General features: G+C 43.0%; 1 protein-coding gene across 2 annotated transcripts in view; it reads right to left on the bottom strand.

Moving 5' to 3' along the window:
* Positions 1-27766, bottom strand: part of C6H5orf22 (chromosome 6 C5orf22 homolog) — a 145740-nt gene that overhangs the window by 55800 nt on the left and 62174 nt on the right. For both annotated transcript variants that reach the window (XM_069730618.1, XM_069730616.1), the window contains exons 3-6: positions 16746-16895; positions 15175-15607; positions 13658-13720; positions 5612-5733 (exon numbers count right to left, since the gene is read on the bottom strand). In XM_069730618.1, the coding sequence (XP_069586719.1) occupies positions 5612-5733; positions 13658-13720; positions 15175-15607; positions 16746-16895 (768 nt within the window). The remainder of the gene's footprint in view (positions 1-5611; positions 5734-13657; positions 13721-15174; positions 15608-16745; positions 16896-27766) is intronic.

Below are 27766 nucleotides of genomic sequence, written 5' to 3'. Positions count from 1 at the left end.
TGTTTTGACAGCTTTGAACCCCCAAGTGTTTCACTACAGTTTATAAAGCAGAGCCGTGAAAATAAAAAAAATTTTTTCCCACAAAAATGTTTTTTTTTAGACCCCCAAATTTTTATTTTCCCAAGGGCAACAAGAGAAATTGGACCCCAATAGTTGTCCAATTTGTCCTGAGTATGCTGATACCCCATATTTTGGGGTAAACCCCTGTTTGCTGAAACCCTAACCCCAACACACCCCTAACCCTAATCCCAACCATAACCCTAACCACACCCCTAACCCTGACACACAACTAACCCTAATCCCAACCGTAAATGTAACCCTAACTTTAGCCCCAACCCTAACCCTAACTTTAGCCCCAACCCTAATCCTAGCCCCAAGCCTAGCCCTAACGGGAAAATGGAAAAACTCATTTTAATTTTTTTTTAATGTTTCCCTAACTAAGGGGGTGATGAAGGGGGTTTGATTTACTTTTCTAGCGGGTTTTCTAGCGGATTTTTATGATTGCCAGCCGTCACACACTAAAAGACGCTTTTTATTGCAAAAAATATTTTTTTGCGTTACCACATTTTGAGACCTATAATTTTTCCATATTTTTGTCCACAGAGTCATGTGAGGTCTTGTTTTTTGCGGGACGAGTTGACGTTTTTACTGGTAACATTTTCGGACACGTGACATTTTTTGATCGCTTTTTATTCCGATTTTTGTGAGGCAGAATGTCCAAACACCAGCTATTCATGAATTTCTTTTGGGGGGCCTTTATACCGTTCCGCGTTTGGTAAAATGGATAAAGCAGTTTTATTCTTCGGGTCAGTACGATTACAGCGATACCACATTTCACATTTATATCTTTTTTCTGTTTTGGCGCTTTTTATACGATAAAAACTATTTTATAGAAAAAAAAAAATCACTATTTTTGCATCGCTTTATTCTGAGGACTGTAACTTTTTTATTTTTTCGCTGAAGATGCTGTATGGCGGCTCGTTTTTTGCAGGACAAGATGACTGTTTCAGCGGTACCATGTTTATTTACCGTATATACTCGAGTATAAGCCGACACGAGTATAAGCCGACCCCCCTAATTTTGCCACAAAAAACTGGGAAAACTTATTGACTGGAGTATAAGCCTAGGGTGGAAAATGCAGCAGCTACCGGTGAATTTCAAAAATAAAAATAGATGCTCCAAACCGTTCATTATGGCCCCATAGCTGTGCCATATAGTGCTCTGCACAGTTCATTCTTGCCCCATAGCTTTGCCATATAGTGCTCTGCACCGTTCATTCTTGCCCCATAGCAGTGCCATATAGTGCTCAGCACCGTTCATTCTTGCCCCATAGCTGTGCCATATAGTGCTCTGCACCGTTCATTCTTGCCCCATAGATGCTCTGTATAAAGCTGTGCCATTGCTGCTGCTGCAATAATAAAAAAAAAATGTCATACTCACCTCTCTTGCTTGCAGCTCCCGGCGTCTCTCTGCACTGACTGATCAGGCAGAGGGCGGCGCGCACACTATATGCGTCATCGCCCTCTGACCTGAACAGTCACTGCAAGAGGACGCGAAGACAGAGCGGCGCCCGGTGTGTGGAACGCGGACAGGTGAATATAAAATACTCACCTGGTCCCGGCGCTCCTGACGCTGCCCTTGCCTGTCACACTGTCTTCGGGTGCCGCAGCTCTTCCTGTCAGCGGTCACTGGCACCGCTCAGAGGAATGAATATGTGGCTCCACCCCTATGGGAGTGGAGTCCATATTCATTTCTCTAATGAGCGGTCCCACGTGACCGCTGAACAGGGGAAGAGCTGCGGCACCCGGAGACAGTGTGAGGGCAGGGGCAGCGTCAGGAGCGCCGGGACTAGGTGAGTATGCCTCAGCGCCCTCTCCCGCAGACCCTGCCACCCACCGTGACTCGAGTATAAGCCGAGAGGGGCACTTTCAGCCCAAAAATTTGGGCTGAAAATCTCGGCTTATACTCGAGTATATACGGTATATCCGTATTTTTGATCGCGTGTTATTGCACTTTTTGTTCGGCGGTAAGATAATAAAATGTTTTTTGCCTTTTCTTACGGTGTTCACTGAAGGGGTTAACTAGTGGGACAGTTTTATAGGTCGGGTCGTTACGGACGCGGCGATACTAAATATGTGTACTTTTGTTTTTTTTTAATTAGATAAAGAAATTTTCTTTATTTAGGAATTTTTTTTTCTTTTTTACATATCTAAAAAAAAATTTTTTTTTTAAACTTTTTTACTTTGTCCCAGGGGGGACATCACTGTATAGTGACAGATCGCTGATCTGACGTGCCCTGCTGCTTAGTTACCAGAGCCTGCTCTGGACCCGGAAGTACTCCCTGCAGGACCCGGAAGTAGCCCCGCGGCCATTTTGGATCCGGGGCCTGCAGGGAGGAGACGCTCGGTACAAGGTGAGCACATCGCTTTGTACCGATCGTCTCAGGAAAGCCGGCAGGGAGCCCCTCCCTGCGCGATGCTTCCCTATACTGGCGGCACACTATGATCATGTTTGATCGCGGTGTGCCGGAAGGGGTTAATGTGCCGGGAGCGGTCCGTGACCGCTCCTGGCACATAGCTGACACCCGGCCGTGCTCCCCCCGTGAGCGCGGCCGATCGCGCTGGACGTACTATTCTGCCCTTGGGAATTAGGGCCCACCCCACATGGTCGGAATAGTACGTCCAATGTCAGAAAGGGGTTAATTAGCAACAACGTTTTGGCAGATTTCGATGCCTTTCTCAAACACAGGTTTGGGAAATCTGAGAAAGGCAGAGAAATCGCCACATGGGCTATTAAAAAGCACGTTATAACTTTGGATTTGGTGTGCTGCCTCAACTTTTTTGGAAAGAAAAAAAAAATAAAATCCGTAGCATGGGTTGTACCATCGACAGATAATGTAGGTGGCTGACAAAGAAATCTTACCAATGGCTGGAGAAAGCACAGAGGCACTAATCATAGAGGAACAAGAGCAAGCACGAAGTACCATATCCATAGAAGCAGGAATCTACCACACAAGACAAGACCCAAGGTGCAGACTATGCAAAGAAACCTCAGAAACCGTCCAACACATAGTGGCAGGATGCAAAATGCAAGCAGGAACAGCGTATACTGAACGCCACAATAAGTATCGGGAATTGTATACAGGAACATCTGCATAGCATATGGGCCAAGTCCTCCTAAGTCCAGGTAGGAGACCCCAGAAAAAGTGGTGGAGAATGAAAGGGCTAAAAGCCTGTGGGACTTCAAGATCCAGACGGATAAGCAGGTGTTGGCTAACCAACCAGACATTGTGATAGACAAAGATCAGAAGACGGCAATGATAATAGATGTGGCAGTGCCAAGTGACAGCAACATCAGAAAGAAGGAATATAAGAAGCTGGAGAAATACCAGGGCCTCAAAGGAGAACTGGAGAAGATGAGGAAGGTGAAGGCAGCAGTGATTCCAGAAGCGATAGGAGCACTTGGAGCAGTGACCCCCAAGTTGGAAGAATGGCTACAGCAGATCCCAGGAGCAACATGTGAGCTCTCTGTCCAGAACATCGCAATGCTGGGAACAACTAAGATCCTGCGCAGAACCCTCAAACTCCCAGGTCTCTGGTAGAAGACCCGAGAAGCATTTTGGGATGCATAACATTTTTGATTGATTTCTATCCTTATTTTTAGGAAGGGAGAATAAACAAGAAACAACAATTCAAGAATTGTTTTTTTTAATCAGTACAATAACAGCATTACCACATATATGTATAGTTTTTTTATATTTTGAGTTTTTAAAAAAAAAAACAAAAAACAAAACCCTATTTCATGGGAAAAAAAGTTTTCACATTGACATTCTATGACCAATAGCTTTTTCATTTCCCACAAATGGAGCAGAGTGGGGGATTGATTTTTGCAGGACAAGATAATTTCAGCAATGCAAATTTTATTTACATACAACTTTTTGATTTATTTTATTCTACTTTTTGTTTGGTGGTAATATGAAAAAAATGTGTTTAACTATTTTTTTTTTAACTCACTGGGTTAAATAGTGTGACATTTTTATATATCAGGTGTGACAAAGTCCCTGGCAAAGTGGAGGGGACACAGCTTCTATGCCCGCATAATCACCTGGATTTACTGGTACGCCCGTATGAGGTAGCATTGCAAAATAGGACAAACTGGTACGTGCAATGTTGGGAGGCTGAATCCGGAGCATTAAATCCTCTGGTGGACCCAATGCTCCCCAGTCCGACAACACACAAACGTAGGGGTAAACTTATCAGTGTAGATGCGTGTGGTAGGGAAAAGGCAACTCGTTGCTGCCAGCATACTCAACTATGTTTTACTTCTTAACACTATGGCACTTCAGGGATAAACTTAGGTGTTTAGAATGCAAGAGCTGGTCCCCAACTCAAGGTTTCCTGCTTTGGCAGTATCTAACTGCGGACTAGTTTGCATTAAGACCGAGTTCACAAGTTGTATATTTGGTATGGATTTTTCACAAGCGTGATAAATCTGCAGTGTGATACAGCACCCGCTAAGTGTAGATGAGATGTGGCGAGATCTTATCCACATTATAGAGGTTTCTGCGCATAAACGGACCCATACCTGCAGAACGTCAATTCTATATGCGGATTCAGCGCAGATTTCACTTTTTACCACAGAAAAGATGAAATGGCACCAATTTTGCCACGGGAAAACTAGGCCACATTTGACTTTCGCTTATTCTGTACAACTCGCTATTTTATGCAGTAATTACAGCCCGCACAGTAGAAGAAAACTTAGCGCTGAACCCTAAAAGCAGGAAAGCACACTTTGCCATTATGTAAATCTTAAGGTTTTAGCCTCTCCTGTGGCTGATGAATAAAAAAAAAAATCTAGATTAGGCCATACGACCCACACAAGTCTCTACCTGACAACATGCACTCATCTGACACAAAGGGCACGTGAGCCCCTAACACTTGCTTTGCCTGGCATTCTCATAATAACATCATTTCAGCAGTCTTGTTGAAGGTGTGATTTGATGATGAAGCAAATGCCTGTTGACAGATTAAAGACTGGCATAAAACAAAACTCCAGGAGCACAGGGCTGAGCAGAAAGTGGGATTAATCACTTGTCTGTATGCACCTGGAGCCTTGGATCAGCACTGACTGCACTTGTGATAATCCAACTGCTCCATCTACTGGCACAAGTAAGGCACTGCAAGTGAAAACAGACTCATCTGGTACTGATGACATCCAATATTATAGGGCAGAGCTGCATTCACATTCATGCAGGCTTCAGAGCTAAACCCTCAACTGTGGTCTTCACACCTATTAAAAAGTTTATATGGTGATCATTTTCAATGACCACGAGCAGAATGATGAAAGCAGCTCTGAAATGTAATATAGATATTTAAATAATAGTTTGACGTTTTACATAACTGTAGATTTATTATGTATTTCCAAAGGTGGAGACACCCTTTAGGGTAAAGTGTGACTACTTTTCTACTAAGTTAGAGATATTTTTCTCCATATTGGTGCGTGGGCGAATATTTAATAATTAAATACAAACGCCCACCAAGCAGGTCCGTACTGTGCACCATATACAGGTCATAAATCACACAAATTACAGCAAGAAATACTAGAGCCATACCCAGGATTGGAAGCCCATCTTTGTACAGTCTCCTCACCATCATCCTCACAGAAATCTGCAAATGCAGCTTCCAGATCTTCAAGCTGACGTATGCGGTTCTCTACACAGTCAACTAAGGCGTCCTGTGGCGGGAAAGCAAATGGTTACAAAAATAATCCCATTATTCCGAACAGAGCATATAAGCCATAAACTCAAACAAACGTATGTTCTATACCAGTCATACAAAGCCAATTGCAAATGCGACCTTATTGACTACTGTGTAACACTAATCGCTTAGAAGGTAGACCAACATGGACAAACTTAGTTTTATTTCTATAGCGCCAACATATTCCGCAGCACTTTATAGAGGGCAGTTGTACAGGGAATAGACATTACAGCATAACAATAAACATATAGATCAAAATAGATACCAAGAGGAATGAGGGCCAAGCTTACAATCTATGAGGAAAAGGGGAGACGCGAGAGGTGGATGGTAACAATTGCTTTTGTTGTTCAGACCAGCCATAGTGTAAGAATCGGGTGTTCATGAACCGGTTATCAGCCTAAGTATGTAACAGTACAGACACAGAAGGCTATTAAATGCATAAAGCATGCAAGAACATGATACGAGGAGCCCGGTTATGGTAAAAAATATTGAATGTGCAACACAGGGATAGTTAGGTTAATGCGTGGAGGCGGTAGGCCAGTCTGAACAAATGCGGTTTAGGCTACGCTTAAAACTGTGTGGATTAATCGTATTAACCTGGGTAGTGCATTCCAAAGAATTGGCGCAGCACTTGAAAAGTCTTGGAGATGGGAGTGGGAGGTTCTGATTATTGAGTATGCTAACCTCTGGTCATTAGCAGAACGGAGGGCACAGGTAGGGTGGTAGATTGAGACGAGGGAAAAGATGTAGGGTGGTGATGAGCCATGGAGGGCTTTGTGGGTGAGGGTAATAAGTTTGTACTGTGTTCTGGATTGGATGGTAACCAGTGTAATGACTGGCACAAGGGAGAGGCACCGGTGTAACGATTGGTGAGGAATATGATCCTGGCTGCAGCATTCAGGACAGATTAGAGAGGGGAGAGTTTGGTAAGAGGGAGGCCAATTAAGAGAGAGTTACAATAGTCCAGACGAGAACGAGTAAGAGAAACAGCGAAAGTCGAAAGTAAGAAAGGGTCGAATTCTAGATATGTTTTGAGGTGCAGATAACCAGAGCAAGCCAGTGATCGGATGTTGGGGGTGAATGAAAGCTCAGAATCAAGTATGACCCCAAGACAGCAGGCATGTTGCTGGGGAGTAATGGTGGAACCACACACGGAACTGGCAATGTCGGGCACAGGTACATTAATAGACGGAGGAAACACAAGCAGTTCAGTTTTCGACAGGTTCAGTTTCAGACAGAGGGAGGACATGATGTTAGAGACAGTGGTAAGACTACTGGTGTTTTCTAAAAATGCAGGCGTGATATCAGGAGAAGAAGTGTATAATTTGGTGTCATCAGCATAGAGATGTAACTGGAAACCAAGTCTACTGATTGTTTGACCAAAAGGGGCAGTATTATTAATTTTTATAGCGTCATTTATTCCATGGCACTTTACATGTGAAAAAGGGGCATACATAGACAAGTACAATAAACATGAGCAATACAAGGCACAAACAAGTACAGAAGGAGAGAGGACCCTGCCCGCGAGGGCTCACAGTTTTCAGGGGGTGGGTGAGGATACAGTAGGAGAGGGTAGGGCTGGTCGTGCGGCGGTTCAGTAGACTAAGGATCACTGCAGGTTGTAGGCTTGTCGGAAGAGGTGGGTCTTCAGGTTCCTTTTGAAAGTTTCATGGTAGGCTAAAGTCTGACTTGTTGGGGTAGATAGTTCCAGACTATAGGGGGAAGTACGGGAGAAGTCTTGTATGCGGTTGTGGGAACAAGAGATTAGAGAGGAGTAGAGAAGGAGATCTTGAGAGGATTGAAGATTGCGTGCAGGTAAGCACCGGGAGACCACAGATTTATGGTGGAGACAGGTTGTGGATGGCTTTGTATTTCATAGTTAGGGCTTTGAACTGGAGCCTCTCAACAATAGGAAGCCAATGAAGGGCCTGGCAGAGAGGAGAGGCTGGGGAATAGCGCGGGGACAGGTGGATTAGTTGGGCAGCAGAGTCTGGGATTGATGCAAGAGTGCTAGAGGGGAGGCCAGAGAGTAGGAGGTTGCAAGAGTCAAGGCTGGAGATGATGAGGGCGTGCAGGAGCGTTTTTGAATTCTCTTGGTCAAGGGATGTATGGATCCGGGAAATATTTTTTAGTTGGAGTCGGCAGGAGGAGGCAAGGGCTTGGATATGTGGCTTGAAAGAAAGAGGGCAGAGTCGAGGATCACCCCGAGGCACTGAGCATGTGGGGCTGGGGAAAGTGAGCAGCCATTGACATTTGGATAGGTCTGGTGGAGGTGTAGAGTGAGATGGGGGAAAGATGATGAATTCTGTTTTGTCCATGTTCAGTTTTAGAAAGCGAGTAGAAAAAAAAGATGATATAGCGGACAGACATTGCGGGATTTTGGTCAGGAAGGAGGTGAGGTCAGGTCCAGATTGGTAGATCTGCGTGACATCGGCATAGAGAGGATACTGCAAACCATGGGCTTCGATGAGCTGTCCCAGGCCAAAGGTGTAGATGGAAAAGAGTAGGGGTCCTAGAACTGAGCCTTGGAGAATACCGAAAGACCGGGGGCGCGGTGAGGAGGTGGTGTGGGAGAGGGAGACACTGAATGTCCGGTCTGTTACATATGACGAGATCCAGGATAGGGCCAAATCTGTGATGCCAAGAGATGACAAAATCTGAAACAAGAAGGAATGGTCCACAGTGTCAGAAGACAGGTCCAGGAGAAGGAGGACAGAGTAGTGTTCCTTGCTCTTGGCGGTTAGTAGGTCATTGGTGACTTTAATTAGGCCAATTTCAGTTGAGTGATGCGATCAGAAGCCAGATTGTATTCGGTTAAAGAGGGAGCAGTCGGAGAGGTGGGAGGACAGTTCAAGATGTACATGCTACTCCAGTAGTTTTGAGGCATAAGGAAGAAGTGATATCAGGCGATAGCTAGACAGAGGATGGGTCGAGGGAGGGCTTTTGAGGATGGATGTGATTGAGGCATGTTTTAATGATTAGGGGAAGACACCATTTGCAAGTGAAAGGTTGAAGAGATGTGTTAGGGTTGGGATGAAGACTGTGGCGAGGTTTGGGATGAGGTGGGACAGGAGCGGGTCAAGCGTGAAAGTGGTGAGAGAAGCTGGCTTTGCCATGGTGGAGAAGCTGGCTTTGGAGGAACAGGGCTGAGCAGCTAAGACTAGGGGCATTGGGAACTGCGGGCAAAGCTTTCTCTGATGTTATCAATTTTCTGCTTAAAGAAAGAGGCAAAGTGTTCATCGGAAATGAGAGGAGAGGGAGGAGGTGCTGGGGGACGAAGTAGAGAATTGAAAGTGTTGAAAAGCTGCTTAGGGTTTTGAGACAGGGAGGATATGAGAGATGAGAAATAAGTTTGTTTTGCAGCAGTGAGTGTGGACTTGAAGCTGGCGAGGGACTGCTTGTATGCGATAAAGTGCTCGGCAGAACGGGATCTCTTCGCAGCAACCCTGGAAGCCCGTCTCCGTTTTTTGGTTCGGCCGGTCAGCCAGGATTGCCTGTTTATTGTATAAGTTTTGCTGTGTGTGAGGGGGCAGCCGAATGGAGTACTGCTGTTATTGTGGTGTTGTATAAAGTGGCAGCACAATGCACAGGATAAAGCAGTGCATCACAAAAGGAAAGAACCAAGCATATTAGGCGCACACCCAACATATTGAAGAAAAATATATGCAAAATTTATTGGTAGACAAACCCACAATAAAAACATTTAAAAGACAAAACACATCACTTGTAGTCCCATAACACTATTGCGTATACAATATCATATTCAAATGACAAACATACCTAAAACGACACCCCATATACATACAATAGTTGCACATGAAAGACAAAACCCTGTTCTGGGCGTCCCCAGAAAACCAGATAATGGAAAAAAACCCTTCTGAAATGCCACAATAAGAAAAAAAAAATATCTCCCTTAAGGCATGACGTTAGAGAGGGAGCTGCCATATAGAGCAGTGAGGAGGAAAGCATGTACCAAGGGGCTAAATAAAAAGGCTGAGATGGCGATCATATCACCATATAAGGCAGTCTACTGCTATTAGCGATGCCCAGTGGCCGGCGCTCGTAGCAGATCAGTTCTGCTACACAAGCGATCGGATGATTGCAGTTTCAAGTCTCCATGTTAGGGCATGTTAGGTTAGGCTATGGGTTGAACTAGATGGACTTAACGTCTTCCTTCAACCTTAAAAACTATGTTACTATGTAAGGAGACTATTGAAGCAAGTGAAAAATGTAAAAAAAAAAAAACTTGGCGTAACGAGAAAATTAATAAAAATACAAGACTTACATTTTTTTGGTTGCCACAACATTGCAATAAAATGCAATAATAGGCGATCAAAACATTGTATCTACTTCAGTATGGCATCGATAAAACCTTCAGATCTGCGTTCAAGAACTGGAGACGCTACGGGTCTCGGAAAAAGGCAACTTTTTTTCTTAAACTTTGGATTTTTTTTCCACCACTTAAAGAACCTATACATGCTTGCCATCTCCAAATTCGTAGTGACCTGGAGAACCATATAGGGAGGTCAGTTTAAACATTTGGTGAACATGGTAAAAAAAGAAAGAAAAAAAAATCAATTATGGCAAATTCACAGTACTTGGAATTATTTTTACCATTTTCCAGCACACTATATGGTAAAACCAATGATGTAGTTCACAAGTACAACTCGTCCTGCAAAAAACAAGCCCTCACATGGCCATATTAACAGAGAAATAAAGTAATGGCTCTGGGAAGAAAGGGAGTGAAAACCGAAAACACAGAAATTGGCTCGGGGTGAGGGAGTTAAACTTTTCCTTAGGGTATGTGCACACGTTGCATATTTGCCTGCAGATTTTTCTGCACTAAATCCACAGCTCTTGGCAGAAAACGCAGGTGCGGTTTTGATGCTTTTTTATGCGTTTTTAAAAGCTAAATAAAGATGTATTATTGAACAAAAAAAAAAAAAAAGATTTGTGATGTCATTTCTTGTCCAACCTCCTCTTTTACATTTGTCCAACCCACACTCCATTACACACATAGACAGATAGATACAGACAGATTGATAGAAATAAAAAAACGATCCGTTTTTTTTTTCTGCTGAATCCGCTTTCTTTCTCAGAGAGAGTTGTATTAACGCCGAATGCGCCTGATGGCCACACGTTATCTGTTTTTTGCCAGATCCTTAAAAAAAAAAAACGAAAAACTGTTTCCGGCGGACGGAGAAAACGTACAGAGGAATGTTTTTTTCTGTAGGGCGAAAAAACGCACAGCGATGGATCCGGCGAAAAACGTATGAAACTGAGATGTGAAATGTTGAATCCGGTTTTTCATGCATTTTTTTATTGAAATCATGAACATATTCCGTTCTCTCTCTCAAAAAAATGGATCAGTTGCATCGGTTTTTCAATATTTGCAACGTATCCGTTTTTTACAAAAATTCGCCCGATCCTGCCTGACGGAAACAAACTGATGTGTGAAAGCAGCCCAACTATCCATATATCCATCTAAATCTATCCATGGTGTGGGCTCCCGCGCAATTTTCTGCGCCAGAGCAGGGAAAGCCGACGGCCAATATTTGTAGCCTGGGAAGGGGGTAAAACCCATGGCCCCTTCCCAGGCTCTGAATATCATCCCGCAGCTGTCTGCGTAGCCTTTACTGGCTAGTAAAATAGGGACACCCCAAAAAAAAAAAAACGACGTGGCGTCCCCCTATATTTTATAGCCAGAAAGGCTACGCAGACAGCTGTGGGCTGATATTCATAGCCTAGAGAGGGGCCATGGATATTGGGCCCCTCCGGCTACAAATACCAGCCTGCAGCCGCCCCAGAAGTGGCGCATCTGTTAGATGCGCCAATTCCGGCACTTAGCCCCTCTCTCCATGGGAGATCGTCGTGGGACACTCGTTTAAATTGGATTTATGCGGATCAGGGAGTATAATGTTTGTTATTTTCATATTTTTTATAGATGACACTGGCTTTGGGGATCAAGGTGACAAGGTGATGATGAGTATGTACTCTATGTTGCATGTTCTGTTGCATGTTGCATGTTCTGTTGCATGTTGCATGTTCTGTTGCATGTTCTGTTGCTTTGCATGTTGCATTGCATGTTCTGTTGCATGTTCTGTTGCATGTTCTGTTGCATGTTGCATGTTCTGTTGCATGTTCTGTTGCATGTTGCATGTTCTGTTGCATGTTTGTTTGTTTTTTTACATTCAACACATTAGCCGGATGATGGGACTACTACTGTCCCAGCATTGGCTAATGTGTCAATCGCTGTCATTGTAGCAGGCATAGCCCGATGGGACTTGTAGTCCCATCGGACGATGCCCACACACACACACAAAGAAACCCGACAGGCCCGCACAGACCCCGCACAAGTCTCCACCCACACACTCACCCCTCCCGATCTGCAGCGTTTCACCTGCAGCTAAACCACTGATTTTTTTTTTATAGATCTGTGGTTTTGCTGCGGATGTGCCCGACTCAATGCAAGTCAATGGGTGCAGAAACGCTGCAGATCTGCACAAAGAATTGACATGCTGCGGAAAAAACAATGCTGCGTTTCCGCGCGTTTTTTTCCCGCAGCATGTGCACAGCGGATTTGGTTTTCCATAGGTTTACATGGTACTGTAAACCGCATTGGGAAACTGCTGCGGATCCGCAGCGTCAAAAACGCTGCAGATCCGCGGTAAAAACCGCAACGTGTGCACATGGCCTTACATTACTTCTCAGTCCCTTTAGGTGATTTGAACCTGCAATTATTTAATTGCTTACACAATGCACTACAATAGCACAGTACCGCAGTATATATAGGGAAAATCTTGGTGTTCTATGGAGCACAGCCTATGGAGGAGGACCTAGATGAGAGCAACAGGAGTTCTTTAGCAGACCCCACAGCTCTCATAGTAACCCATCGGTCCTCAACGATTTAGTCGCCAGTGGGCAAATGGGAGCTGTTGTGCACCTGTACAGCACCGATTTGCATTCCATTGACATACAGCATTTAAATGGTTAACAGTGGCAGACAGAACTCAGGCCAAGTCGCTGAAGGTTATAGCTTTCTTTGCTGCACAGCTCCTGCCCCCCTCCACATGAGGACCTTTTCCCAGGATTTGAATACAACATCACTCTGCAGGAAGGGGTTAATCTCCACCTTGTTTTAGCTCCAATATTCTGTGCTCATAGCTTCTTAACCTCTTCCTGAGGCACCACACGTACATGCACACGGCGCACACACACACACACACACGTGTACATGGCGCGCGCGCACACACACACGTGTACATGGCACACACACACGTACATGGCACACACACGCACGTACAAGGCACACACACACACGTACATGATGCACACACACGTGTACATGGCACATACACACAAATACATGGTACACATACACAGACGTACAGGGCACACACACACACACACCACCTCCCTCAGACCCCCCCGCAGGTACACACTCCTTAGATACACCCCCTCAGATACACAAACCACACACACACTCACAGGACGATGAACAACTTTTTTTTTTCCCCTCATTTTAAAGCTGAAGTGGTATCACAAATGCATATTGCCTCAGTAATATACTTGCCAACCACTGAATTCTGCTTTCCCCGGTGTCACCAGCTTGTATCCTGAAGTCAGAGGTAACGTTCACAAGCTCTCAATTTAAGTCTATGAGAACCTTGTTCTGGCTCCCATAGATTTACAATGAGAAAAGACCTCCGGCTCGCACATCAAACACTGGAGCGATCCGGCAGGCCACAACCTGCAGAAGACAACCAAAGCAGTATTGCGAGCAGAAGATGATGGCGGCTGGTAAGTATATTTTTAGGAGAAAGAAAACTACATTAGCAACACCACTTGAGCAATGGAAGAAAAATTGCCGGAGTAGTGCTTTAAGTGCAGAAACATTTTACCTCTGAGGAACCAGTGCTTGGTTTCTTGAAACTGTACAATTCTTGCAAGATTTTATATTCCTCCTGAAAAGAAAAACAAGCAAAGATAAAAAGCCAGTAGCAAACCACTGAACCAATACTCACTAATGGTTTTTTCACTCACTGCGTTTTTGCCACATTTTTGCCGGAGAAAAAAATGCAGCATTTTCTAGTACCAGGAAAGTGAGTGAGTTCAGAAATCTTGTGGACATGCACTTGTTTTTTCGAATATGCATATTTTGGACTCGTATCAGTGTTTTTTAAATGGGTATTATTAAGGTCCATGTAGCGCCATGGCACAATCTATAAATATGCCATTACTTTGCAAACTGGCAATAACTCTCACAATAAGCTGTAGACGATTTTCACAAACTGTCCAACAGTGAACACAAAAAAAACGTTATTCCATGAAAATCACTAAGGCTACGTTCACATTCGCGTCTTTGGTCGCAGCGTCGCGGACGGAACGCACGAAAGACGCATGTAAAACGCAGGCTTTTTTGACGCATGCGTTCAAAAAAAAAAAAAAAAAATTATATATATATATATATATATATATATATATATATATATATATATATATGTATATATAGTCTTTTCAGTGTCTAGACACCATCTATACAAGAACGCATGCATCATACAACGCACAACAATACAAGTACTTGCGTCTTCTGCGTTGCCAATACACTTCAATGGGGTTTTTGACGCATCGACGACGCAAATGCAAAGCAAGTGCGACGCATGCGATTTTTAAAAAATTTTGGATGCAGAAAAAATGCAACATGTTGCATTTGCCGCGCCATGGCAGGTGCGTCGAAACGACGCATGCGTCGCGAAACGCACCAAAACGCATGACAACGCATGCCCATGTGTCCCCAATGTTAAAGATAGGGACGCATGCGTTGTTTTGCGGCGACGACGCTGCGTTCAAAGACGCACCCTAATACCTATCCTCAACATGTGAGATAAAATGTCTGATCATGTGTTCCCTGCAGTCACCCCCCAATCTGATCCCCAGAATGGAGGTATTCTGAATTAGTTTGACTATAGCAGACATCACACACACGCGCTCTGCAGCACCATTCATATCCGAAGGATAAGCCATCAATAAAACAAAAAAAACCCACGTCAACTTCTGTGAGCTGCTTTCTACATGCAGACAACTGATGAGCAACAGTGAGCCCGGTTGGTAAATGGAGTTAGAGAACCAGTTATCCTTTTTTGCCCAATAATTATTAATATTGGATTGTAGAAGATGAATATCATTTTCACCACGTAAATATCATTTTATAAGAACATGATAAAGTCACAAACTATTGTACACAAAGCACAGCCATACATTTGCAGATAGGGAAGACAGTTTGGCTGCTCCTTTGCAGGATCTCTACCTATTGACTCAATACACATGTTAATAGAAAAAACCCTAAATTGTCGGCTTTCTTACATACACACTTTATAATGCATGGTATAAATCCTTGGGACAATCGGCTCATACATACCTCTGTGTACAATTCTTTGAAGGGATTCTTCACTGAAAAGAAATCTAGATCTACGTCCAGCACATAAGCATCCCCTTTCTCCAAGACCTGTAGAATGCTACTAGCGAGCGCCGCATTCACGTCACTACTTGTTTCCATGTTGACACAAGAAGGCTCCTTTTTCAAATGGTGGCCCGCTTCTTCACACACAGGAAAGGCACCACCCTGTGAAGAGGCACATTGAAATGCAGAGGCAGGACCACCCGCTGCTTCATCATTTTCAGCCAGCTTTAGTTTTTTAGCAGCAGATTCACCTTTGTCTGTATCTTCACAGCCTGCTTCCTTCACAGGGTTCAGTAAAATGACATCCAAATGAAGAGGTTTGGCATTTTCAAGCTGTTCCTCGGGAACGTAAAGACCATCACTTAAAAAGTAATCATCCGTGCTTGTGACCCTGAATCAACAAGACAAAAAAAAAAAAAAAAAGGCTTTTTTGCAAAATAGAACTTTAAATTCTGGTCTTTACATCTCATGAGAACAGGTCAATATGCAACAGTACAAATACAGCTCACTCCAAAAAATACTATGAGAAGTAGAACATTTGGCAAAATGAGGTCATGATGCCCTCAAGGGTTTGGAGGAACTCAGCAGGGATAATGCTATACTTTCTTATCCCACATAGACATATATTTTATTAAAGTGGTCACCAGAAACTATGCCATTATCCTGCTAATACGGGCTTAATCTGGAGGTGAACAGTGTTACTAACCTGCCGGGGGCCGAAGGCTGCAGGGAGAAAAGAAAACTATTCCTCCAAGCAGCGTTCCGTTTTCAGCCCCCACTAAGTGTACAGAGTGGTGTCCCAATGCAGAACCAGTCAGGCCAGGGGTGCGGTTAGGCTACGTTCACATTAGCGTCTTTGGGCGTAGCGTCGTCGACGCATACGTCATGCACCCCTATCTTTAACATGGGGGGCGCATGGACATGCGCCGGTATGCGTTGTATTGCGTTTTACGACGCATGCGTCATATTGACGCACAGACAGGGCGCAGAGGACGCTACTTGTAGCGTTTTCCCTGCGCCGAAATTCCTGCTCTGTGCGATCCTATGACAGCGCATGCGTCGCAAAACGCTGCGTTGTGTATTTGCGTTGTTGATTGCGTTGCGTCGCCGACGCTGCGCCCAACGACGCAAATGTGAACGAAGCTTTACATCCACCGCTCTGTATTCTGAGTGGTGACTGGACCAGAACATTGTCAGGGAGTTTGGGAGGGTGGGTTCATTTTCTACCGGAAGCGTTCAGCTACGAGCAGATTAATATCGCTATTAATTTGCAGATTAACCCCATATCTGCAGGTTGATAGCGTGATTTTTTTTCTTCTTGGTGACAGGTTCTCCCTAAGGAAAAAATACTGAGACGATTGTGTTTGACCTATAAAAGACGCTGTCCAGTAAAGCAGATAAAGAAAAAAAAAAAAAATTATATATCTGCAAGATTACACTATTACTTAAATGTAGGTGTATATAGTGATAGATATTGTAGAGATACACATTATATATAAATACATTCCATTGTGTTATATTACACACACCTTATTGTAGTTGTAGACCTGTCCTTGCCAACCAGGAAGAAATGCTTGCCCTCTTTGATCTGCTGTGCCCATGATGGATGCAGCCACACAACGTCAGAAAAGTGTCCAGCATACACTACAGGCATAATCCAGTTCTCAATACTTAACTCACTGCAGAAGAATAAAGAGGTGGTGAAAACATACTGTATGCTTACATTTTTCTTGAAATTCTGTATTCCCTCATGTACTAAAAAGATGCTAAACGGTTTAATGAGTTTGATTAAAAATCAGCTGACGTGATGGAGCCCATAGCAAACAGGGGGAGGCAACCTATAATGCATCATGGTAGGGTTGTTGAAAAGCTTTGGATAAATGCCTTTATGAATAGCTATAGCGCTTACCGAATAGCTGCCTTGGTAACCCAGACACCTGGAGCACTCCCGATGATCAGCTATTCGATGCCGCGGCTCCATGTGTCACGGATGTGTGACAGGCAGAGTACATGCATGGAGAGCCTGTTTGTTGCGACTGTCACACAGCCGAACAGCGGATTATTGGGAACGCCTCAGGTATCCCAGATTACCAATGCAGCATTTAACCCCACTAATGCCACCATCAGTAGTGACAGCGACAAACAAGGAGCATCGAAAGGGTTCCCTGCACGCTTCCATCAGGACATCGCGATGTGATCGCATTGTCCTGACGGTCTCCATGGAGAGCGCAGCTCACAAGATGGTGGGGTCCTTCAGGGAAGGTGGCTTCACAGTGATTGCAGACAGCAGGACCTGAGATGCCTCCTTCCCTGCCTGTCAGACGCTGCTCCGATGTTCTGCAGTGCAGAAGCATCAGATCAGCAATCTGAAATGTAAAGATGATGTCCCATTCTGGGACAATGTAAAACCGTAAAAAAAAAAAAATTAAAAAGTGTAAAAATATATATAAAATAATCAAATAAAGACCAACAAAAAGAAACTTTTCCAATACATTTATGTAAATATTAAAATAAAAGGACACATTTGGTATGGCCGTGTCCTTAACAACCCGCTCTATAAAACTGTCCCACTAGTTAACCCCTTCAGTGAACACCATAAAAAAATTGAAAATGAGGCAAAACACAATGCTTTATATCATATCACTGAACAAAGTGCAATAAAACTATCATAAAGACTAATGTAAATAAAATGGTACTGCTGAAAATGTCATCTTGTCCCGCTAAAAAAACAAGCCAATACAGCTCCATCAGCAAATGATTTTCTTCTATAAAATAGTTTTATTGTGTAAAAGTGCCAAAACATAAAATAATAAATAATAATAATAATAAATATACAGTATATGATAGAATGAATATATATATATATATATATATATATATATATATATATATATATATATATATATATATATATATATATATATATATATATATATATATATATTCATTCATTCTATCTCTCTTTCTGTCTGTCTTTCTGTCACGGATATTCATTGGTCGCGGCCTCTGTCTGTTATGGAATCCAAGTCGCTGATTGGTTGTGGCAAAACGCCCACGACCATTGCCACAATCAATCAGCGACGGGCGCAGTCCGGCGGCAACATGGCCACTCCTTCCTCCCCGCAGTCAGTGCCCGCTCCGTACTCCCCTCCAGTCAGCCCTCACACAGGGTTAATGCCAGCGTGGTGTAACGCACTCCGGTTACGCAGCTATTAACCTGTGTGACCATCTTTTTACTATTGATGATGCGCATGCAGTATCAATAGTAAAAAGATCTAATGGTACAAATAAGAAGAATAATAAAAAAACAAAACGTTATTCTCACCCTCCGACGTGTCGTCCTGTCCTCGGCAGTGCAAGCGGCAGGTTCCGGTGCTAAGGATGCTATGCGATGTGACCGCGACATCACTGGTCCTGCGCTCATACCAACCCTGGGACCGGAAGCTGCCGCGTGCACCGCACACAGGCAACAGAACTACAAGGGTCCTTCAGAAGAGGAGTATGTTTATTTTTTATCTTTTAACCTGTTACATACGTGGCTGGGCAGTATACTACGTGTCTGTGCTGTATACCACGTGGCTGGGCAATACACTACGTGGACACCTTCTCATTTAAAGATTTTTCTGTATTTTCCTGACTATGAAAATTGTACATTCACACTGAAGGCATCAAAACTATGAATTAACACATGTGGAATTATATACTTAACAAAAAAGTGTGAAACAACGGAAATTATGTCTTATATTCTAGGTTCTGCAAAGTAGCCACCTTTTTCTTTGATGACTGCTTTTCACACTCTTGGCATTCTCTTGATGAGCTTCAATCGGTAGTCACCGGGAATGGTTTTCACTTCACAGGTGTGCCCTGTCAGGTTTAATAAGTGTGATTTCTTGCCATATAAATGGTGTTGGGACCATCAGTTGTGTTGTGCAGAAGTCTGGTGGATACACTGCTGATAGTCCTACTGAATAGACTGTTAGAATTTGTATTATGGCAAGAAAAAAGCAGCTAAGTAAAGAAAAAAAAAAAAAAGATTGGCCATCATTACTTTAAGAAATGAAGGTCAGTCAGTCTGAAAAATTGGGCAAACTTTGAAAGTGTCCAAGTGCAGTGGCAAAAACCATCAAGTACTACAAAGAAACTGTCTCACATGAGGACCGCCCCAGGAAAGGAAGACCAAGAGTCACCTCTGCTTCTGCCACTGAACAGAAGACAGACGAAGTCCACAGTACCTCTGCAGCCTCATTATAGTGAATGGATCACTAGAGGATTTCATCTGAATCACGTCACTCAGATTTAGATTGAAACTACAAAATAAGTGTGCAGCGTAGAGCGCCAGATAAACGTGATCCCAAACGTTATGTAAAATGTTCCCAATAAAAGCTTCAACTCAAAACACAAAAAAGTCCCCACTCAGGTCCGTCATCTATTAAGGGAATTGTAGTGGGCTTCCACGTTACTGGTAGCACAAAGGCTATGGAAAAGCTAAATGGCTCGTCAAAAGAAATTCAGCAAATTCTCTGATCCCAAATCCAAATGCCCTCCTCCTTTCTGAGTCCCAGTGTGCCTAAACCACATTTAGTGCCCAAATGTTTGGCATTTCTGTAGTGAGCCCCCCTAATTTACAGGTGCATCTCTCCAGAAGCACGGGCTGGGCATAATGTACTGGTGACTGCAACGTACTGGTTATTACAGAGGCGGTTTGTAATTTTCACTCAGCAACATCCACTACTGCTTGTTTCTGGAAAACACACATGGAGTCAAAATAGTCACTACAGCTGTAGATAAAGTCTCAAAGGGTTGTAACTTCCAAAATGGGGTCACTTCAGGGGCAATTCTGCTTTTCTAGCACTTAGGTGCTCTTTACATGGAATTCACAAACTAGTCTATGAAAATCTGCACTCCAAGAAACTCTTTCCTTTCCAAGTCCTGCCGTGTGCCCAAACAGTATTCCCCTACATATGGGGCATCCACATACTCAGTCGAAAATGCACAAATCGTGTGGTTTATTTTCTCCTGTTACCCTTGTGAAAGTAAAAAAAAAATTGGTTTAAAGGAAAATTTGTGAAAAAAAAGTTTTTTTCCCCCTTCCACATTCCATTAATTCCCGTGAAGCACCTGAAGGGTCAATAAACTTCTTGAATGTGGTTTTGAGCACCTTGAGGGGTGCAGTTTTTTAGAATGGGGTCACTTTTGGGTCCCTAAAAAAAAAAAAATAAAGGTTTTGCAAATTTTGTAACAAAAATTCAGAAAATCGCTGCAACTTTTAATCCTTAAATTCCTAACAAAAAATTTGTTTCAAAAATTGTGCTTATGTAAAGTAGACATATGGGAATATTATTTATTAACTATACTGTGTGACATCTCTCTGACTGAAGGGCATAAAAATTAACCCTTTAACCCCTAAGGGTGGTTTGCACGTTAATGACCGTGCCAATTTTTACAATTCTGACCACTGTCCCTTTATGAGGTTATAACTCTGGAACGCTTCAACGGATCCTGAGGATTCAGACATATTTTTCTCATGACATATTGTACTTAATGATAGTGGTAAAATTTCTTTGATATTACCTGCGTTTGAAAAAAAAAAAAATGGAAATTAGGCGAAAATTTTGCAATTTTCCAACTTTGATTTTTTATGCCCTTAAATGACAGATATGTCACACAAAATACTTAAGTAACATTTCCCACATGTCTACTTTACATCAGCACAATTTTGGAACCCAAATTTATTTTTGTTAGGGAGTTATAAGGGTTAAAAGCTGACCAGCAATTTCTCATTTTTACAACACCAATATTTTTTTTTTTCTTTTAGGCACCACATCACATTTGAAGTCACTTTGAGGGGTCTATATGATAGAAAATACCCAAGTGTGACACCATTCTAAAAACTGCACATCTCAAGGTGCTCAAAACCACATTCGAGAAGTTTATTAATCCTTCAGGTGTTTCACAATAATTTTTGGAATGTTAAAAAAAAAAACAAATGAACATTTAACTTTTTTCACAAAAAAAATATACTTCTGCTCCAATTTGTTTTATTTTACCAAGGATAACAGGAGAAATTGGACCCCAAAAGTTGTTGTAAAATTTGTCCTGAGTATGCCGATACCCCATATTTTGGGTAAACCACTGTTTGGGCGCATGGTAGAGCTTGGAAGGGAAGGATCGCCGTTTGACTTTTCAATGCAAAATTGACTGGAATTGAGATAGGACACCATGTCGCGTTTGGAGAGCCCCTGATGTGCCTTAACAGTAGAAACTCTCCAATTCTAACGGAAACCCTAAGCCAAACACACCCCCTAACCTAAATCCCAACCATAACCCTAACCACACCCCTAACCATAATCCCAAACCTAATCCCAACCGTAAATGTAATCCAAACAGTAACTTTAGCCCCAACCCTAACGGGAAATTGGAAATATATTTTTTAAAAATGTATTTTTCCCTAACTAAGGGGGTGATGAAGGGGGGTTTGATTTACTTTTATAGCGGGTTTTTTAGGGGATTTTTATGATTGGCAGTCGTCGCACACTAAAAGACGCTTTTTATTGCAAAAAATGGGTATTAGACCTACCGGTAATTCGGTTTCCAGGAGTCCATCCTGACAGCACCCTGGAGGACGTCCTCCTCCTTGCAGGGACAGGAAAAACACACAAGAGGTTAAAGGGTCCCACTCCGCCCCCTTTCCTTCAGTGTTTTGACAAGTACCACACCATTAATAGATGCAATTTGAATTCTTTTAATTAACCAAATTACATTACAGCATATGAAAATAGTATACATAGGGGGGAAAAGTAACGGTGCTATCAGGATGGACTCCTGGAAACAGAATTACCGGTAGGTCTAATACCCATTTTCCAGGACGTCCCCCTGACAGCACCCTGAAGAATACCAAAGAAAATTCCTTTAGGGTGGGACTACTGCTAGGAGAACTTTTCTTCCAAATGATGTTTGCTGGGCTGCTAACACGTATTCACCCTTGCCCAGGTTGCGGCCTTACCTATTTGTTCTAAGGACGCCCCCGCTCGTTCAGCCCATGATGCTGAAATAGCCCTAGTAAAATGAGCTATTATTCCCAGTGGGCAGTCTACCCATTCTGATGAATAGGCAATTACAGTTGTGATCCATCTAGCTATAGAAGTTTTGGAAGCTTTTTTACCCTTATTTTTCCCCCCAAACAGGATAATAGGTTAGAGTCCCTTGTCCAGGTACTAGTGACCTCTAGATAGTCTAAACACTGCTTGTCTTATGTCCAGGGAGTGTAAAGATTGCTCTTTTGCATTAGAGGAGTTTTCGCAAAAGGAGGGTAAAATCTCTTGGTTCCGGTTTCGTACTGATGCAATTTTTGGAATAAACGATGGGTCTAATTTTAAGATTATGTGATCATCGCGAATCTGAAGATACAGATCCCTAATAGATAAAGCATGAATCTCTCCCACCTCTTAGCAGTTGTAATTGCTACTAGAAAGGCTGTTGTCCATGTACGAACTGAGATGGGCATGTTTTCACCTACGGTAGAAGGTTCTTTACATAAAGCCCTGAGGACCAAGTTTAAGTTGCAAGAGGAGGTTAACTCCCTAAAGGTGGGACGCAATCTCTGGATGGCTTTAACAAACCTAATTATCCATGGGTGTGAGGCCAAAAGGATAAAGAAAGTGCCGAGGGCCGAAATCTGTACCTTAACGGTACTAGGCCTACGACCCATGTTGAACCCAGACTGAAGAAAATCCAGAACTCTGGGAACATCTGGGGTCTCTGGTAACACGGCCGACCTTCCACCCTCCATACAGAATTTCTTCCAGATCTTGTAGTAGATTGCCGAAGTTACCGTTTTCTGCTAGCTTGAATGGTTGAAATGACTTCATCTGATAAACCCTGAGCTTTCAAGATGTCCCTTTCAGGATCCATGATGACAGGTGTAACCTTTCCGGTTTTTGGTGCAAGACACGACCCTGATAGATGATGTCCTTCCATAGAGGAAGTTTGATTGGGTTCTCTAGAGTCATGGACCCCAGCAACGGGAACCAGCTTCTCTTTGGCCAGAATGGCACAATCAACAGAACTGTTGCCTGGTCTTCTGGATTTTTCTTACTACTAATGGATTGAGTGCCAAGGGGGGAAAATGCATAGGAGAGTGGTTCGTCCCATGTCTGGCTTAAGGCATCGACTGCTTCTGGCATGTCTGAAGTATTGAGAGAATAGAATCTGGGCACCTTCAAATTTCTTCTTGTGGCAAACAAATCAATTCTGGGAGTTCCCCAACGGTGGCATAGTAGTTGGAAAACTTCTTGGTTTAGTTCCCACTCTGTTGGACAGACCCAATAAGCTTGCCAAGTTGGCAGATGAGGGGGGTGCCAGTTCAGGGGTAGCACTGCTGCAGCAAGGCATGTCCTCTGAAAGCCGAAGGAGTGACTTCTCCAGTAAGGAGGGAAATAGGAGAGCAGGGCAGGCCAGACAGGTGCTGGTAGTGGGGGACTCAATTATTAGGGGAACAGATAGGGCAATCTGTCACAAAGACCGGGATCGTCGAATGGTGTGCTGCCTACCTGGCGCTCGAGTCCGACACATCGCTGATCGGGTGGACAGATTACTGGGAGGGGCTGGTGAGGACCCAGCGGTCATGGTGCACATTGGCACAAATGACAAAGTTAGAGGTAGGTGGAAGGTCCTTAACCTTCGTCCGGCTGACTAGGTACAATTGTAACTATTCCGTTTTTTAAAATTGCAATAACTTTTTCGAAAAGCCATAGAGGGCTGAAATTTCGTGACATCTCTGCAGTTTTGGTCCAGAATATATTGGCCAAATATCACAGTGAAGGTATATATGAAGGTACAATTGTACCTCTGCAGCCTGTTAACGTAAAATTATGCAGCCTGACGAAGGTTAAAGATGATTTCAGGAAATTAGGCTGCAAGCTGAAAGCAAGGACCTCCAATGTAGTATTTTCCAAAATACTGCCTGTACAACGCCAGAGAGGCAACGGGAGGTTAATAAGTGGCTCAAGAATTGGTGTAGGAAGGAGGGGTTTGGGTTCCTGCAGAACTGGGCCGACTTCTCAGTTGGCTACAGGCTCTACGCTAGGGACGGGCTGCACCTCAATGGGGAGGGTGCAGCTCTGTTGGGGGAGAAAATGGCTAGAAGGTTGGAGGAGTGTTTAAACTAGGGATGGGGGGGAGGGTATTCATTTTATAGGAGGGGAAGATAGTGCAGATAGAGACCTGGGCACAAATAAGGAAGATGGGGGTGGCGGTGGCATGGGGGGTGGGGTTAGAACAGTTAATAATTTAAGAAAGAATAGAGGTACAGAGAGGAACATCAAGTGCATGTATACTAATCCCAAAAGCCTTGCCAACAAAATGGACGAATTAGAATTAATGTTGTTGGAGCATAATTATGACATGGTGGGGATATCTGAAACGTGGCTGGATGAGAGCCATGACTGGGCTGTAAACTTGCAGGGTTATAGTCTGTTCAGAAATGACCGAATGGATCGGCGCGGGGGAGGGGTGTGTCTACATGTAAAATTGTCCTTAAAACCCAACCGGCGTGATAATATAGGTGAATCTAATGAAAATGTAGAGTCCCTGTGGGTGGAGATAAGGGGAGGAGGAAAAAGAAATTAATAAATTACTGATAGGGGTTTGTTAATCTCCAAAAATAATGGAAGCAATGGAGAATATCCTCGTAAAGCAAATAGATGAAGCTGCGACTCAAGGGGAAGTCATTATTATGGGGGACTTCAACTACCCTGAAATAGTTCCAGCAAAAGTAATCGGGTTTTGACAACTATGAGAGACAATTACCTTTCACAACTGGTTCAGGACCCAACAAGAAGGGGGAGCACTGCTAGACCGAATATTAACCAACAGGCCAGATGGCATATCAAATATAAGGGTTGGGGGTCACTTGGGGAATAGTGATCACAAAATAATAAGTTTTCATGTATCCATTAATAAGATGTGTAGTAGAGGGGTTACAAGGACACTAAACTTCAGGAGGGCAAATTTCCAACGGATGAGAGAGGATCTTGGTGCAATTTACTGGGACGATATCCTGAGACATAAAAATACACAAAGAAAATGGGAGACATTTATTAGCATCCTGGATAGGACCTGTGCACAGTATATACCGTATGGGAATAAACATACTAGGAATAGGAGGAAACCAATATGGCTAAATAGAGCTGTAAGGGGTGCAATAAGTGACAAAAAGAAAGCATTTAGAGAATTAAAGGAAGTAGGTAGTGAGGAGGCATTAAATAAATACAAAAAATTAAAGAAGTTGTCCACTACTATAAAGTTTTTTTCTTTTTTTTTCATAAATCTTGCTATTATGTGCCACTGAAAATATCTACTGTGTTTATTTTAGCAATATTATCTTTTATCATGCTGTAGCAGCACATCTTCAGTGCTGGATTCAGCTCTCATGGGGTTAATCGACAACTTCCTTTCTCCTGAGTTATTGTGCTCTAATACTACAAGTTCCATGATGCTTTGCACTGGCCACTAAGCCCGAACCTACCACACCCACTCCAAAAACACACCCAAACCCCTCCCTCCTCTCTTCAAAAGATTTGTGATGTCATTTCTGTCCAACTCCTCTTTTACATTTGTAAACAACCAGCTAGAATAATGTAAGGATATACTTAATTGTACAACCAAAAAGAAACGCAATATCCTTAAAAAAAAAAAAAAAAAAAACTTTATTCATGATATCTAAAAATTCTCATAGACAAATATATATACTTAAATGTATGCTACCAACATCAACCACCTGGGTTCGGGTAGGCTAGGAAAAAAAAAAAAAAAAATCAGGGAGTAGTAACAAAAATATTCCTGACAAAGTCCCTGTTAGGTGGCCCGATAATAGCTATCACCTACCTAACAACGGAGGTCGGCACCCTAAATTTCGATATGGCGCCCCCGCTCCACGTCGACTGTCCCTTCTTGCCCTACTGGGCCCTACCAACTACCCATACCCAGGTCCCCACAGACATACACACAGATTGACCAGGAGGTCACACTAACCAAAGACGTGAGAAGGTGTAAAAAAGTGAAAAATAGTGTAACAAAAACGTACTAAAAACAGCGCAGCAAAAAAAGTGCTGCGTAAAAGTCCACTAGATAACGTGTACCCCAAGGTTATATCAGCAAAATGTTGTAGATATTGCTTAATGAAAAAATGGTACACAAACAGTAATCAGGAACCAAAATTATGGGGTACAGTAGAGCACAGATATATTGTGCTCAGAGATACTCAGAGGTCATAAAAAATCAAAACCTCTAGTATATAAACCAATGTGTCACTGTCTTTGTTTAGCACTTAATGACCAACATGTCATAAACGGCAGACCTATGCATAGGACCTCTACAAATAGTGGATACCTAAACAGGGTGTTTCAAATCCGTAATAGCAGATATATCAGCTCACTCCGTAGGTGTACATATGTTTGGGTGATATATAAGTTTACATCCTGGTTACCATACAAGTTCAGTATAAAATGTCAGAAAATAAAAAAATCAGCAAAATTATCAACAAAAAGAGAAAAAATAATAATAGAACACAAATGAAAAGATGTTCTGCTATATCACATCTAGTGTCTCTTATTTAGATTGAGCCAATACACAATAGAGCCCAAGACATCTGAGGCCAATCCCTCATTACCTTCTCATAGATGCAGACTATGCTCGGTCTTATGAGAGCTCCTTTATATGAGTGTCAGTCTTGTAAGAGCTCGTTTGTATGGGTGATATATAAATTCACACCCTGAATACCATGCGAGCTCAGTATCAGATATCCGAAATAAAAAATAAGCAAAATATTCAACAAAACAAGACAAAATAATAAGACACAACTGAAAAAATATCTGCTTATTAGGTATCACATATGGGGTCTCTCTTTTAGATCGGGCCAATGCATATAGAAGCCCAAAGCAGCGGAGGCCAATCCCTCATTCCTCTCTTATACATAAGTGCTATGCTTGGTCTGCCGTGACAAATAAAGAAAAAAACTTATCTGAGTATGTGACATAGTTCGTCCCATCTCACCATCCCTACGCGTTTCGCCCCTTCCCAGTATAGGGGCTCATCAGGGGATAAATTAGGGTGTAGCAGCAATGGCTTAGGAAGTGGATATCGGCGTGCGGAAGTAACCGCGCTATACTTTAATGGCTCATAATACCGTAATGTTTAGAGACAGCTGTCGATTCTGCATGTTTGGTGGCCACAATCCTGGGTGTCGGCGCTGCTCTTAGATGCTTCGCGTGCGCTTGCTATAGCCCCACGGTGTAAGTCCCTCCCCACCATCACATGACAATCCCGGAACTTCCGAGTAGAGTGAAACGCAAACTGCGTGTCACCAATATCGACATGCGCAGTGCTACTTCAGTGTGCTCTTTAACACATGCAGCTACAGCCCGCCCTACCATTTGTTTTAAGCGTTCCTAGGGTAATGGAACGCACAAGCGTGTCACCGGTACGTGATGCCGGCGCTACCTGAACACGCTTCTTGTGCACGTTGGGGCTAAATCCCGCCCCATCGTCACGT

This window comes from Ranitomeya imitator, chromosome 6 (assembly GCF_032444005.1).
Source record: "Ranitomeya imitator isolate aRanImi1 chromosome 6, aRanImi1.pri, whole genome shotgun sequence".
Lineage (NCBI taxonomy): Eukaryota > Metazoa > Chordata > Amphibia > Anura > Dendrobatidae > Ranitomeya > Ranitomeya imitator.
This window is presented reverse-complemented; position numbering and strand designations above follow the sequence as displayed.